General features: G+C 48.0%; 1 protein-coding gene across 1 annotated transcript in view; it reads left to right on the top strand.

The window, feature by feature from the left end:
* Nucleotides 1-811: 811 nt before the first annotated feature.
* Nucleotides 812-15,312, top strand: part of LOC146798140 (flavin reductase (NADPH)-like) — a 169,620-nt gene continuing 155,119 nt past the window's right edge. The window contains exon 1 of the mRNA XM_085625374.1: nt 812-1,056. Coding sequence (XP_085481500.1) covers nt 972-1,056 — 85 coding nt within the window. The 5' untranslated portion in view covers nt 812-971. The remainder of the gene's footprint in view (nt 1,057-15,312) is intronic.

The raw sequence follows: 15,312 nt of genomic DNA, 5'->3' as shown, positions 1-15,312 counted from the left end.
TGATGGATTTAACCCAGATCTTTGACTGGGGGTGAATGTTTGATTTGCTCTGCATTCCGTCCATCATCTGTGACTTTTGCTTTCCTTGCCCCAAGTGTGCTGGGTCTGCCCAGACATGGGTCCCACGCTCACTGTATCATTGGAATCAACCTAGCCTGGCTAATGAGGGGTGATGCTCCGAAACCAGTCCCAGGATGCTTGTTGCATCTGGTACAGGCAGGACCTGGCTTAGCAGTTTGTGCTGGACTGTTCCCATGAAGAACAGGGTCAAGACTGATTTGCATATGGCTGGGTCCAAACTGGGGTGGCATGTTGAGCAAAAGAATGATGGATTTAACCCAGATCTCTTGACGGGTTGAATGTTTGCTGTGCTCTGCAGTTCGTCCATCTTCTGCATGTATTTAGCATTTACTTTCTTACCAATAATTATGCACTCCTATGACCCGGTGGCAGCACATTCCGTTCATAGTGACACCATACTAATTGACAAGTTCCAGAGCACTAGCTCATTAGCAAATAACGTTGCATTTTGGCATCTGTATTGGATGAAAAATATTAGTATTCATCTAAAATATCCTTCGTACCAGACATGTTGCCAAACGCACTTACTTCAAACATCCCAAATATACCACCACACAATTCTGTAGTTTGCATTGTGTTTACATTATCGCTTCCACATTTGGAACTTTGGAAGCAAGCTTTATAACTCTCCCTAGCCTCTGAACTGTAAATGCCTTGTTCCTTTAAAACCGCGGATTACGATGAAGAGGCCCTCCCCTGAATCTAACTCCCATCCCTAAACACGACTCTCCCCTTTTGAGGCGGGTCCCTGGCTGCACAGATCAGGAAGTAAACCCCACAACATGCTCCTGCCACACTGAAGGTTGTCTGTTGCAGTACTGCACGCCCGGAAAGTCACGACCGATGCTCGCAGTGCTTGCTCGAGCACTGTCACATCTAGACCGCTTAACATGGCTTTCCCGCCTAAAAACATCGTCATCTTCGGAGCCACCGGAATGACGGGGAAGACGGTACTGGAGCAAGCCGTCCAAGCAGGTGAGGAGCCGCAGGAACCTTACGTAACACACGAAGAAAGGGGAGCATAGGGGCGTCGCGTGGGGGCTGCGGATGAACGTGTTCACGAAAACAAAAGTGTGACGTGGAGTTCAAGGGCGCCCAAACTACGGCACAAGGTCTTTATGGAAAAACAAGAGACTGGGAACAGGGAGGCTATCATTACTCGAGAAGAGACAGGGAGGACAGGTGTGAGGGTCGGGTGCATTCATTTTACAAGAGCCATGTAGTACTCGTGTGAGGGAGCATTCATTACACAAGAAGAGACAGGCAGTGCACGTGTGAAGGAGCATTCATTATACAAGAGACGTGCTCCTGTGAGGGAGCATTCATTACACAAGAAGAGACAGGCAGTGAACGTGTGAGGGAGCATTCATTATACAAGAGACATGTGCTCCTGTGAGGGACCATTCATTACACAAGAAGAGACAGGCAGTGAACGTGTGAGGGAGCATAGTGACCACACCGTCATCCGCTTCAGTCAACACGCATACACAGACGTCACCCAATGATTACACTGACACTTTATTTGTGGGTGAAGAACTGCTGCAGGTTTATTTCATACAACATAGTATGATAATAAAATTGGGTTATCTTACGGGCGATCCAGGGCAGGCAGCCCCTTGCTGCTCCGCCCGCCTGGTGAGCCAGCACACACGGTGGGTCGATGCCCGGCAGTGTGGCACATAATTATTTACAGATCATCCACTGGGTCACGTGATCTGTCTCCTACTCCCGCCCCTTCCGACAGGGGCGGAGCGTGTTGTGGCACACCCCCGGTTGGTCAGGCCCCCCAACCGCCCGAAGGACTAACGGGGCGCCGTCGCGGTCTTCCCAGAACCCCCTTCGGCTCCTGGACCTTGGCTCGGGCACCCTTACTGTGCCGGACAGGGGTACCCTTACTGTACCGCCTGTCGCAGAGGTACCCTTACTGTACCCGTCTGCATCCAGATCGCCCTGTAACTCCGCCACAGCTCTGGGGAGGCTACCGTCGCTGCCAGAGCCCCCCTTCCTCCCTTCGCTGTTTATAGGTGCCCGCCCCTGCGAGCCAGCTTTTAGCGGGCTAAATAATGGGTCCTGGTCTGTAACCGTAAATATACGGCATTAAGTTGCAACCTTACTCGGGCAGACTAACCACGAATGACTCTTGGCCCCAATGCCGCTCAGCTTAGGCGTGACTGGAGTTACTAGCCTTATAAGCGATGCCACTGCAGATCTTCCTATCGTAATTATGGGAAGATCTAGCACCTACATATGGAGTCAGAACTAAACCATAGCTGAATTCGTCAATCCATCGCTTCCCTTCATATCCTAGCACTAAGGTGTTGATTCCGCTTTGTCTACAAAGGTGATGTATAGATAGCGTCATGGTACCTGAAAAGCAGCTGCTGCTGCGGGGGATTGCATGATATCTTTAGCAGGACAGAAGATTTTTATGTAACTGCTAAATGGACGTATTCTTCTTTCATGACTCCGGATAAAGCCGATATAGCTGACTGACCTGCCGAAGGTACAACGCTCAGCTCGAGGACCCAAATTTGTGAACGTTTCCCCCCCTCCCTGGCTCCAAGGAAAGGCTGGGCGAGAAGGGTAACACCTAAATCTGATTTTCGGGCTGGAAATATGGCATCGGTGCCAGGCATTGGTGAAATAGGCGCTTATGGACCTGCCATCCCCTTAAGATTTTTTAATTGGCCAACTATGTTCCCAACAGCTACAGCACCATAAGCAGGGTGAAGGTAACGTGTGAGTTAACCACTTCACCTACATATATAAACACAAGCTGACATCACTGTTACCTAAATTTGCTTCCTTTCACATCGTATTAGTCTATTGTTTACTACAAACCGGCCCATATCTTAGCAACATCTCCCGGTTTTGGCCTCTCTACTTGCAAATTAAGTTACCTTAAATTGGACGCTGGAGTCTTATACTAGTCCCGCTGTTCTCCCACTCTTTTCTTACTCTCCACTGGGACAGCGTATCCAATTCCTTGCTTGTTGAATAGCAGCTAGCTTGGACTCTATTGCTGCTGAAAGGAGTTAATATCTTTGCCTACAGTCCGTGTTACACCGGTGTTGCAGTGTTGTAGGTAAGTCGTGGCACCGACATCATGGCTTGAAAAGGAAACTACTCATTGCTATAAAATAATTTGTTGTGAGCCCCAGTTATGATTTCGTTCCTCCCTGGCTCCAATGAAAGGCTGAGCGAGAGGAGCAACACCTAAATCTGTTTCTCAGGCTGGAAAATATGGCTTGGGTCACAAGGCATAAGTGAAATAGGCGCTTATGGACCTGCAATCCTATTAAGATTTTCAATTGGCCATATTAGGTGCCTTCCTGGCTTGAAATTGTGTTCCCAAGAGCTACAGCACAATAAGCAGGGTGAAGGTACGTGTGAGTTAACCACTTTACCCATGTATATAAACACAAGCTGACATCGCGGGTATCTCAATTCCCTTCCTTTCACATCTTATTATCCCATTGTTTACTACAAAATGATCCATATCTCAGCAAAATCTCCTCGTTTTAAGCATTCTACTTTGAAATTAAGTTACATTAACTTGGGCGATAGTCTTATACTAGTCCCGCGGTTATTCCAATCTTTTCTTACTCTCCACTGCGACAACGTATCGCATTCATTACACAAGAAGAGAGGTGGTGCTCCTGTGGTTGGCAGTGTGGTTGGTAATAAAGATTCGGCTGTATACTTCAGTCCCTACTAGTTACTTGCTGATGAACTGCGTCTGTCCGCGGCCCCCGCAGGGAGCCATTCCAACGGGCGGCCCTTTAGTGCCATTTGGACACAAACGCCACCCTACTGGCCAAGGGTTGGACTCAGGAAGGAGTCCTTCGCCTTGGTGCGCTAGGTGCGTCACTTCCGGCGGACAGAGGTCGGGGGAGGGTACTTATACCTCCCCCCACCTCTCTGGCGTCCTCTTTGCGCCAGACGTGCCGTCTGTGAAGCGGTGGACATCGAGGGGCAGAGTCAGACGGGTCACGTGTTACGAGGTGAGCATAGGGCAAGAGGATTTGGGGGTGCTAAAGCCCCTGCCCGGTGCCCCTCGATGTCCACATAGAAATTAAATTAAAGATGTTGCCCCTGTGGGGGGCCTTGCGCGCGCTGCAGAGTCCGGCAGGTCGCGAGGTGAGAGTAGGGCAAGAGGGTTTGGGGGTGCTAAAGCCGCTGCCCGGTGCCCCTCGATGTCCATATCAAAATTAAATTAAAGATGTTGCCCCTGTGGGAGACCTCAAGTGCGCTCGGGTCTGGAGCATTTGTGCCACGGTGTTTAATTCCCTCCCCTCAGTGCCGTCTTCTCTGTAGGGGGACACTTTGGCGCTTGGTACTCTAGCCCAGTGGGTTAGCGCAGATTTTAACGAGACCAAGGGTTCGTCGTCGTGCGCGCTGAGTTTGGTGGCAGGGAAGACCTTTTTGGCCTTTGTTGTCAGGGATTTAACGCCGTATCGGGCCCGGGAGCTCTTCGCCTGCGGTCCCTGCTTTGGTGTTGGTTTTGGTCGCCGGCTCCCACCCACACTCGTGGGAGTCGCGGTGGGACCAGCGCGGGAGCATCTGAGTGAGTCGCACTATCCACCCCCCCCCCCTCCTCCGCTTTGTGCCCCTGTGTGGGGCAGTAGATTGTCCCCTGCCAGAGATGTGCAGCTTTTGGACGCGCCGCTAAGCTGCATTGAGGCTCAGGGCGGGTTATACGGGTGATACGGGTTTTAAAATCACAGGCATTTGTCCATGAGTTGGCCGGTGCTATACCTCCTCCCCTCGCTCACCCGCTTTATGGGTACCCAGTTTCGGGCAGTCAGTAAATGTGTCCTCCGCAACAGCTCTGCAGCTGGCCCATTTGCATGTACCGCAAAGAAGCGGCCTTGGGGGAAATGGGGGGGGCGGGGTCGTAATCGAGGCTGGGTAGCTCCGCTGGTAGAGCGTGGGCTAGTCACACCAAGGTCGCGGGTTCGACCCCGTATGGGCCAATGTGTTCTCTTTTGGCCGCATTCCTCCACGGTGTCGTGTCGGGTCCAGGAGCTGCTTCTTACGGTTAGGTTAATTCATGCATCGCCCCCCCCCCCACTCCCCCAATGTTCAACTCGGCCATCGCCTGGCCTTTGCCTGGGCTGGTGTCTGCCGGGGGGGGGGGTGCAGCTCCCCCAATCCGGTGGGTGTTTAAGTTCATTCAATTTCGTTTCTGCTGGTATAAATAGTTGGGGCGGCATTCGGGATGCGATTATGGCGGACGCTGAGGCCATGAGCCCGAATGGGGAGGCATTTGTGTGGGAAAAGGAACAGCGACGTGGATTGTTTGTCGGATGCCTTCTCCCTGGGAGCACCCCCGGCCACGGTTGCGCTGGGTCCCGGCGGGATCCCGCGAGTGTGGTTTAGGGAAGGGCGGTGCTGCAGGGCGCTCGTTCTCTGCTCTGGCCTGGGGCCAGGGGTGAGGTCAGCCCAGAAGGGAGGTGTAGAGTTCCACGGTTGTTATGTTGGTGGCTGGCCGGGCGAGTAAGCCTTACTGACATTTATCATCAGGGTCGTTTGGTCACTCCTCGTGCAGGTTTTGTTTTCGAGTGTTTGCTGTCCGGGGATCACCCCCAACTGCGAGGTGCTCGTTCCCGGCGGGATCATGCAAGTGTTTTTGTGAGGAGCGGTGCTTCATTCATGGCACTCGTTCCCGCTATGGCCTGGAGCTAGGAGTTAGGTCGCTCCCCTGGTGGAAGAGCGACGATCGGGCAGTGTCTTCGTACATTGTAAGGTAACAGTGGATTGGCGACAGAGAGGTGGCGTTGACTCTAACTGCACATATAATGTAAGGCACACGCACTTGTGAGCTGTAATTTGTTGCTGCTTGCCACCGTGGTAGGACTGCAGGCCCAGTTCAGAGTACCGTCAGTGGCGCAGTGAGAGGAGTGTGTCGGCCAGTGCTGTCATGGCTTGTTGATTGATTCTTTTGGGCCAGCCGTGTGTTGGTGAGGGACGTCGGCATCCTCTGAGGTTGTGCACTCGCAGCTCTGCTTCTGGTGGGAGCGGGAGACCACAGCAGAGGGAGTGGAGGAGCGTCGGGGTCTAGCTTTAGGATTTGCGGTGAGCCTAGCTGGGTACCCTTTCTTCCCACACACCCCAAATCGTTCAAACCGCACCTGGCCTTTTGGTGGGATTTCAACAGTTGAACCCTGTTTGTAGTAAAGAGTGTTGTCGTAAGTGTGATTGGATCACGGTTAGGCCACCACTTTGGTGCTCAGGCTGTATACCTTGGAGAAGAAAGTGTATTCAGCCTGGCACCTGCCCCCGCCGACTGCCCATTACTCCTGGTGACGCGCATGACTGACTAAGCTAATCATGGGCACATGGGTCACGCGGCTGCCGGAGCAAGGCCATAACAGTGTGGTCAAATGTGAACAGACACAGCGCATGGATATACGCTTACTGATTACGTGACGGGACACAGTTCAATCTGCAGTTTGGGTCGTGCATCATCAAGATTTGCGGTATAATGGTGCACATATCAGATGCCCTTCGTTGTTTGGGTGCATTGTACGGCCATGTCTAGTGAAATGGGTGCTTTTATTCCTGTTCTGTGTGAGCTCTGTCCGCGGTGTCGTCACGTGAATATCTTTCAGTGCATACACCGTGGGAGTTGTTGAGGGTTTCAGAGCGGCTCCCTAGTGCTCGGGTTTGTACGCCAGCAGCCGCGCAACCCTGATAGGTGGGTGGGCCCTCAGCAATGGAATTGGATTTGGCCCAACTGCTGGCCTGGGGCATAGACCAGTCTGGCATTGGCAGGTGCCCCCAGCTGGGCGACATCAGCAGTAGTGGGGAAGGGAGAGAGAGCATGGCACATCGCAATCGTTCTGCTCTTAACCTACACACCACGGATAGCAATGTCTCCCGTCTGCATAGTTGTGTTATTGTTCGGCAGGCGGCCTTCTTGCCCAGGGAGCCCATTTTGCCTGTGGGGACGTTTTCCTCGTGGTTGGGTTCATAGCGTGATCAGAAATACAATTTTCGTCTGCTGCTACAACCTGGCAAGCCTTCCCTCCATCTTGCTATCTTGAATAGACATTATACTCAAAGAAATTTTTCGATAGTGTTGATGAACTCCACAACACATTTCATCACTGAATACCCCTTCATAGTGTTCTGTCGACTATCTTGTTCTGAAATGTGCAGGGGGTAGCTGGCATGGGTAGGTTGGATATGCACCGTATCATTTTTTTATTTTGCTCGCAGGAAAGTGTCATTCATAGTCTTTTGAGTGTCACTCACAGTTGCACTGAAATGATGGAAATGTCACACATAGCAATCTGAAACCTTGGCAGCTATGGATGGGGGCGGCTAGCTCTCGGTTGGCTATGCAACTGAGCTATAATTGTGGCTTATTTCTTCTTGTGCAAATAGAAGCATTGATTAGCCAATAGATGGGCTTGTTGTAGGTAGTGCTCCTTTTTTAGTAAATTTAGGGATGCAATGACGTGCTGAATATGTAATGTAACTGGCGCTCATGTATAGCGTTTCAATACCGTTGCATTCACATACACGTTACATTTATTTTATTAATAATGTAATTCTCAATACGCGTTAGATTAACGCCATGCATGGCGGACCGGTCAGGCTTTCCAGGGAGCGGAATACCTAGTAAATGCACGGTGTGCCGGTGGCCGGTCTGAATGCCATAGTCATTGCCTGAGCAAGCTGGGTAGCCCTGCAGACTAGTTTTAACTCTTAAACAATCCTTGAAGCTTGCTCAGGGCTCCCTCAGCTCTGTTGGTGTCTTTTATATTGGCCAGGTCCTGCTGGAACTCTTCACAGCTGTGTCTGGGACCAGGTGGAAGGTGTACACACATCGCCTTCAGCACCATGCTAAGCAAAGATTTAAGTTTAAGTGTTGAGGGTGATATTCCCTGGTCTTTTTGAGGGGCTCCATAGGTTAGGATGACCCAGCGGCAAGGAACAACTAGGGTAGTTTACGTGTGCATTATCAACCATGAAGCCAAGTATTCATCGCGGGGCAAGATCACACAAAGCATAGGATGAGAGTGCGGTGTCAGTCATATTGGCAATTTATGAGAATATGCTGATGAGTTTCAGAGAAAAGAGATGCACTCCTCTTCATCCTTATTTGTTAATCTTTCTTTGACCGTTGTGCTTTTGACGGCGTGCAAAACCTACTATGCGCTTCGTCTCTTTGCGCTACGACAATATATCCTCCACAATAGGAAACTTCTTACAGAATCCAACAGGCTGCACTGCCACACCTTGATTTGAATCAAATGAATCAATTTCTTCTATGTTACTTCATCCATTATTTTACCGTTCATTTTTCGTTTTACTCTTTTTAATCGTGTTTTTTGTTCAATTCATTTTACTCAATCTTTAAACGTGGGTATCTCACAAAGGCTCAGGAATCAAAAGTGGGTTCCACAAACCGTAGATTTATTAAAATAACCCAATGCATTTCGGGAAATCAATTCCCTTCGTCAGGGGCATATAATTATGCTTGTATTCACTTTGTTTTCGAATGATCCATTAAGCTTTTAAATAAAACCATTTCTTACAAACATTACTCCGTAGTCAAAATGAAGTGTTAAACTTATGCTAAATAGTCCGATATGGAAGAGAATTCCACTTTTGTCCTTTTGCCGTCCACAACATTCCGGTAATCCTGTTTAATTTCCTTTAAGTTCCTAATGTCTGCTTGTACTCTCAGTGTAATCTTGGGTGCAATCTCGTTGAGACGAATAGAATCATGCTGATGAGTTTCAGAGAAAAGAGATGCACTCCTCTTCATCCTTATTTGTTAATCTTTCTTTGACCGTTGTGCTTTTGACGGCGTGCAAAACCTACTATGCGCTTCGTCTCTTTGCGCTACGACAATATATCCTCCACAATAGGAAACTTCTTACAGAATCCAACAGGCTGCACTGCCACACCTTGATTTGAATCAAATGAATCAATTTCTTCTATGTTACTTCATCCATTATTTTACCGTTCATTTTTCGTTTTACTCTTTTTAATCGTGTTTTTTGTTCAATTCATTTTACTCAATCTTTAAACGTGGGTATCTCACAAAGGCTCAGGAATCAAAAGTGGGTTCCACAAACCGTAGATTTATTAAAATAACCCAATGCATTTCGGGAAATCAATTCCCTTCGTCAGGGGCATCTACAATATACAAGAAATAAAATTGTTTAGCTGACATCATCATCCTCATAACATCCTTCATTTTAAACTAACTACACTGTTTAATCAATTACAGCCACAGTTTCAAAGCATTTATAAAAAGCGTTAATCGTTGGAATACATAAGAGAACGCTTTCACAGTAACATGGTTTAAATTGTATCAGAAGCGTTTGCACACGCTGGAAGGGAAGGAAGGAATGATTTGTTCTATACTAAATGGAGTGATTCACAAACCAGGGTAAGCGTTGAGGGACGTATATTTGGTTATACGCGCATATGGTGTAGCGCACTGGGGGTGAATTGGGTGTTTAACAAAATGAAAATGAAAGGGTAAACAAATGAAATGAACATATCACAATTCTCAGAATACGATTAACGCTTTTTATAAATGCTTTGAAACTGTGGCTGTAATTGATTAAACAGTGTAGTTAGTTTAAAATGAAGGATGTTATGAGGATGATGATGTCAGCTAAACAATTTTATTTCTTGTATATTGTAGATGCCCCTGACGAAGGGAATTGATTTCCCGAAATGCATTGGGTTATTTTAATAAATCTACGGTTTGTGGAACCCACTTTTGATTCCTGAGCCTTTGTGAGATACCCACGTTTAAAGATTGAGTAAAATGAATTTAACAAAAAACACGATTAAAAAGAGTAAAACGAAAAATGAACGGTAAAATAATGGATGAAGTAACATAGAAGAAATTGATTCATTTGATTCAAATCAAGGTGTGGCAGTGCAGCCTGTTGGATTCTGTAAGAAGTTTCCTATTGTGGAGGATATATTGTCGTAGCGCAAAGAGACGAAGCGCATAGTAGGTTTTGCACGCCGTCAAAAGCACAACGGTCAAAGAAAGATTAACAAATAAGGATGAAGAGGAGTGCATCTCTTTTCTCTGAAACTCATCAGCATGATTCTATTCGTCTCAACGAGATTGCACCCAAGATTACACTGAGAGTACAAGCAGACATTAGGAACTTAAAGGAAATTAAACAGGATTACCGGAATGTTGTGGACGGCAAAAGGACAAAAGTGGAATTCTCTTCCATATCGGACTATTTAGCATAAGTTTAACACTTCATTTTGACTACGGAGTAATGTTTGTAAGAAATGGTTTTATTTAAAAGCTTAATGGATCATTCGAAAACAAAGTGAATACAAGCATAATTATATGCCCCTGACGAAGGGAATTGATTTCCCGAAATGCATTGGGTTATTTTAATAAATCTACGGTTTGTGGAACCCACTTTTGATTCCTGAGCCTTTGTGAGATACCCACGTTTAAAGATTGAGTAAAATGAATTGAACAAAAAACACGATTAAAAAGAGTAAAACGAAAAATGAACGGTAAAATAATGGATGAAGTAACATAGAAGAAATTGATTCATTTGATTCAAATCAAGGTGTGGCAGTGCAGCCTGTTGGATTCTGTAAGAAGTTTCCTATTGTGGAGAATTTATGAGAATATGCCAGAGGTAGTGACTATGACATCACAGACTTGATTTTTATGTTTGCGTAGTGGGGCGTCTGCCTTGGCAGTAACCGGACAGGGTGCCCTGGGTGGGGCAAAACAGTATATCAGTTTGGGGTTGATTATTGGTGCGTTAAACCAATTTTTACGGCCAGGGTGCCATAAGGTGGGAAGGCCACTTGGGGGCAGTGTTTCTCACTTTGGCTACACATGAATGAATAATGTCTTCATTCACTAATACCAATAATGGGCATTGCTCCATCCATCTCAGCAAGGTAGACCATAGTGGTTTGATATGTCCTTCGACTTTGAGCGATTCATTCAATGCTTTTCTTTCAAAGAACTATTCTCGCCAATTTTAATTCAGTAGTTTGTATGGCGCCTGTGTCTCGAATCCATCAATATTTGTTTGACGATCTGGTGACTTGCATTTAAGGGGCTGTCCATGGTTCTTTACGTGGTTAATTAAGGTTTCCAGTACACAAAGACACCCGTTGCTTAAGGCCTCATGCTCCCATTGCTTCACCCTTGGTTTGGTCTACCATAAGGGTGGCAGTCACTTACGTACAAACCGTCGGTTGGCTATGTTAGAAAGATTTTACACTCCTGAGCTATAGGACGGTGGCCCAATCGACCTAGTGAGTTATGTAATCCCTGTGATGTCATGATGAGTTTTGGTAGCACATGGTAATAGGGGCAGATGGTACCAAGTCTCTCTTGTATGGATGATAAGAAGGGTAATTAAAATAAACTGGTATACAGTCTCTTCTGTAGTGTGCCACTGTGGGAGTACGGTTGGCACATCAAATTTACACTGCCTCTGGGATAAGTCAGTCTCTGCCTAGCCACCTAGGGGCATCCGATGCAAGGGGCATCTGTTAGATTAGAGCCCTACTCAGAGGTACCGCCTTAAGAGCTTGGCGGTCTGCTAGCACCGCCTTTCAATGGAAGCTATTGTCTAGCGGGCTGCTCCGAGCAGACCATTTGCAGGCGTAAGTAACCGTATCAGCTGCCAGTTCAAACGTGCATCTTTCACTAGGTGATTATACATCCGTTGGAGTGTTGAGGAAGGAGCGCGGACGGTCGCAGGCTCGCGAATCTATTGTGGTGCCCTTATCAAGGAGGCATTCGCCTGTACATGAGACACACCGGATATTATGATTTCACCTGGAAACACCATGTCCACGTTATAGGCTCTTTATTTTGAGACGGACCACCCACGATACAAATAGTGGATCTACTGTGGGATTGAGACATATTCTTGAGTACGCCCTGACGAAGTTCAATTCTTTTAACGAAACGCGTTGGCTGAGACGTTCTTCACTTATATGGTTGGAAAACTACAATAAAGACTTTTTCTATGAACAAAATTGACCACTTGGTGTGACTGCAATTGAATATTTGGTGGTGCACTGCTCCAATCATTTTTCAATTTTTCTATCTGCTTGGCAGTCTGTATCCATTAACGGCGGATGCAGGAGCATTTTGATGCACACCTATTAAAACTATACTGTCATTTATAGTACATGGGAACAAAATAAAGAAGTGCGACGCTTGGAGTCCGCCGTTAGCTCTTGTCATTTTAGATTTTTATCTTTCACTAATTTACTCAGAATACTGCGACAGGAAGTAAGGCGGGCTGTTTAACTCTTGCTTCTACCTGCATTGGCACATCTTGTCAGGAGTGATTGTCAAAGGGATTGCACTTAAGCCAGGTAATGTTAGCACCCATCCACACCAAGCCAATTGTTTATGGCCACCCTGGGCCCCACTTACACAGCCCAGCAGTAGCCCCTTGTGGTTGTCAGTGCCATGAATTACTCAATGGAACTGAATAGGAGGTGTGTCCGTGGGTTACACCAGCAGAAGTTTGGGGAGAGTTAGACTCCACCCATGGTCAATGTGTAGGTTCAAGCAGTTGGAGTGGCACTCTTAGTTGACCAGGGGTTCGATGCTACACGAGGGCATTGCCGCGTTGCGGCCAGAGCACGGGCATTGGGTGTTTCCCAGGGGGCAGCAAGTGGAGGCAAGGCTCTTTCCAAATCTGGCACCAGAACACAAGGTAGTCAGGGCCAACTTGTCTGTTGGGGGTTTTGTGTAGGCACCTGTGTAGTTGTCACTCCAAGAAGGGGTAAGTTGTCTCCAATAGTGGGCAAAATATATAGATGTGTGTCTCTGACCTTACAGCTGTGTGGAGCCTGTCTCATTTAGAGGTACGCCCAGGTGAAAATTGTGTATTTAAGGTTTGCATGACCAATGCTGTTTGTGGTATCTCCTAGCGGACCCACTGAAGGTGTACTACAGCTAAACAGGGAACTGGGAATCTTGGTTTCCGTCACTTTGGCAGGTTTAAAGCATCCAGGGTCGGAGATGGACAGTAGATACTGTGCAGATGTGATCCGACGGCAGTTAGGCAAACGGGGTGCGCTGCGTAAGTGTAATTGCACAAAAGGGTGAGGTGTCTCCAATAGTGGGCACAAGACATATTGTTTCAAACCAGCTTTGATACCATTATGGTGTTCACCAGGATTTAGCAATCAAAGGGGTTTGTGCAACCGTCTGGTCAACGGGGGAAGTAAGTGCACCTCAGAACCAAGGGTAAGTGACATGTTCCTGCAGTTAAGCTCAAATGCCCGCCTGGTTAGCTATGGTAGCCTCGCTGGGTGGTGACACTGTCAGCCAACATAGTGTGCTGCCGTCCCAAGAAATGGGGAAACAAGATGTCAAGCACAAAAGGCTACTTTGTAAAAGAACATTTGGCACGTCCAATGATCAACAATGATTAAAATGTAATGGAGCAGGTAATTTTCCATCTATGTAGTTACCCAAGGGTGGGCAGTGTGAACGCCCCTGACCCCCTTTTCGGGAATATTCTAGGAGGGGGGGTTAGGTAGGACTTAGTCAATCCTTAATGTTAGGCACCATATCGTTCAGTGTGCACTGTATTAAATCAGACAGATTCTCTTAGCTGGTATGCCTAGGGAGTTTCACCACAGAGGGAACTGAGCTGGCGGAATTCCCATAAGGGATGCATGGCAAGGGCAGAAGGGCACCCTTGCTCATTGTCACATACTTCTAGTTATGAACATTCCTGTGTGTCATGGTTTAGAAAGCAAAGGGACTGCAAAGGTTAAGGATAATCCTCCTTGCCCGAATAACCAAGTAGGCAGGCGGAGCTGGGAACGGTTACCTAACAAGCGGGCTGCTGTCCCATTGATGGGGGACACAGGGGTTCAGGCACACACGGTGCTAGAAAGACGGCAGCTAGGTGGGATCAGCAAATAGATGGGGCAATGTGAGCCTTGGTGTCTGAAATCGTCCCGCCCAGAGTTGGTATGGGGCTAGGTCATGTGAGGCAGTGGAACTTTCCCACAGGAGGTTCAACAGTTCTTGGCACAGGTTCACAGGCCAGATGGTTCTTTGGTTTCATCAGACACTAGCTGATCAAGGCTAACTTCAAGGGCTATTGTGATATAGATGGGGTTCATCCATCACCAGTAGGGAGGGATCTCTTGAGCGGTCGCATGTGTGAAATGTGCTGTTTTGATGAGATCAGCAACTACATGGGTCAGTGTGAACTCTGGTGGTCTGAGATGATCCCCCGCAGAGGTGGCACGGAGCTAAGTCAGAGGAGGCCGTTGAACATCTCTGTAAGAGGGAACTGTTCATGGCGTACGTTCGCAGACCAGAGGGGTCTGGGTTTCATCAGACACAAGCTGATTCAGGCTAATGTTAAAGGCTACTTTGCTAAAGATGGGGTCCATTGTCACCATTGCCATCCAGGTGTACGCCTAGGTTAGGTTGACAAACATGGGGTGCATCTGTCACAGGTGGGCATGGACACTTGCCACTACAAACGCACGTGGCCCTAGAAAGCAGGTTACAGGTCAGAAATGAGCTGCTATGGGGGCTCTGGCGGCGACGGGGGCCACCTCCAGAGCTGTGGCGGAGTTACAGGGCGATCTGGAAGCAGATGGGTACAGTAAGGGTACCTCTGCGGCAGACGGGTACAGTAAGGGTACCTCTGCGCGGCACAGTAGGGGTGCCAGAGCCAAAGACCAGGAGCCTCAGGGCAGGTTCCTGGAAAACCGCAACGGTGCCCCGTTAGTCCTTCAGGCGGTTGGGGGCCTGACCAACCTGGGGTTTGCCCTGCTACGTTCCGCCCTGAAAAGGGCGTGAGTAAAAAGAGACCAACGTGTCACGTGATCTGGAGGAGAAGGATCACAAAAAGGTGTAGCACTGATTGGGTGTCCCACAGTGCTGGCTCATCAGGCGGGTGGGGCAGCATAGGTTGGTACAGCTGCCTGTCCTTGGATCGCCCGTAAGATAACCCACCATATTGCATACTTTTGTATGGAATAAACCTGCATCAATATCTCCCATAACAAAAGTGGTCTTGTGTATTTATTTATTCATGCATGCTCAGACAGTGGGTGGGGGGAAGTTGCCGATAATGGCACGATGCGGATGTCCACGGCCCCCGCAGGGGGCCATTCCAAAGGGCAGCCCTTTAGTGCCATTCGGACACAAACGCCACCCTGCTGGCCAAGGGTTGGACTCAGGAAGGAGTCCTTTGCCTTGAC

The sequence above is a fragment of the Triturus cristatus genome, chromosome 9 (assembly GCF_964204655.1).
Source record: "Triturus cristatus chromosome 9, aTriCri1.1, whole genome shotgun sequence".
Taxonomy (NCBI): Eukaryota; Metazoa; Chordata; class Amphibia; order Caudata; family Salamandridae; genus Triturus; species Triturus cristatus.
The sequence above is the reverse complement of the archived record's forward strand: the minus strand, read 5'-3'. Positions and strand labels throughout refer to the sequence as shown.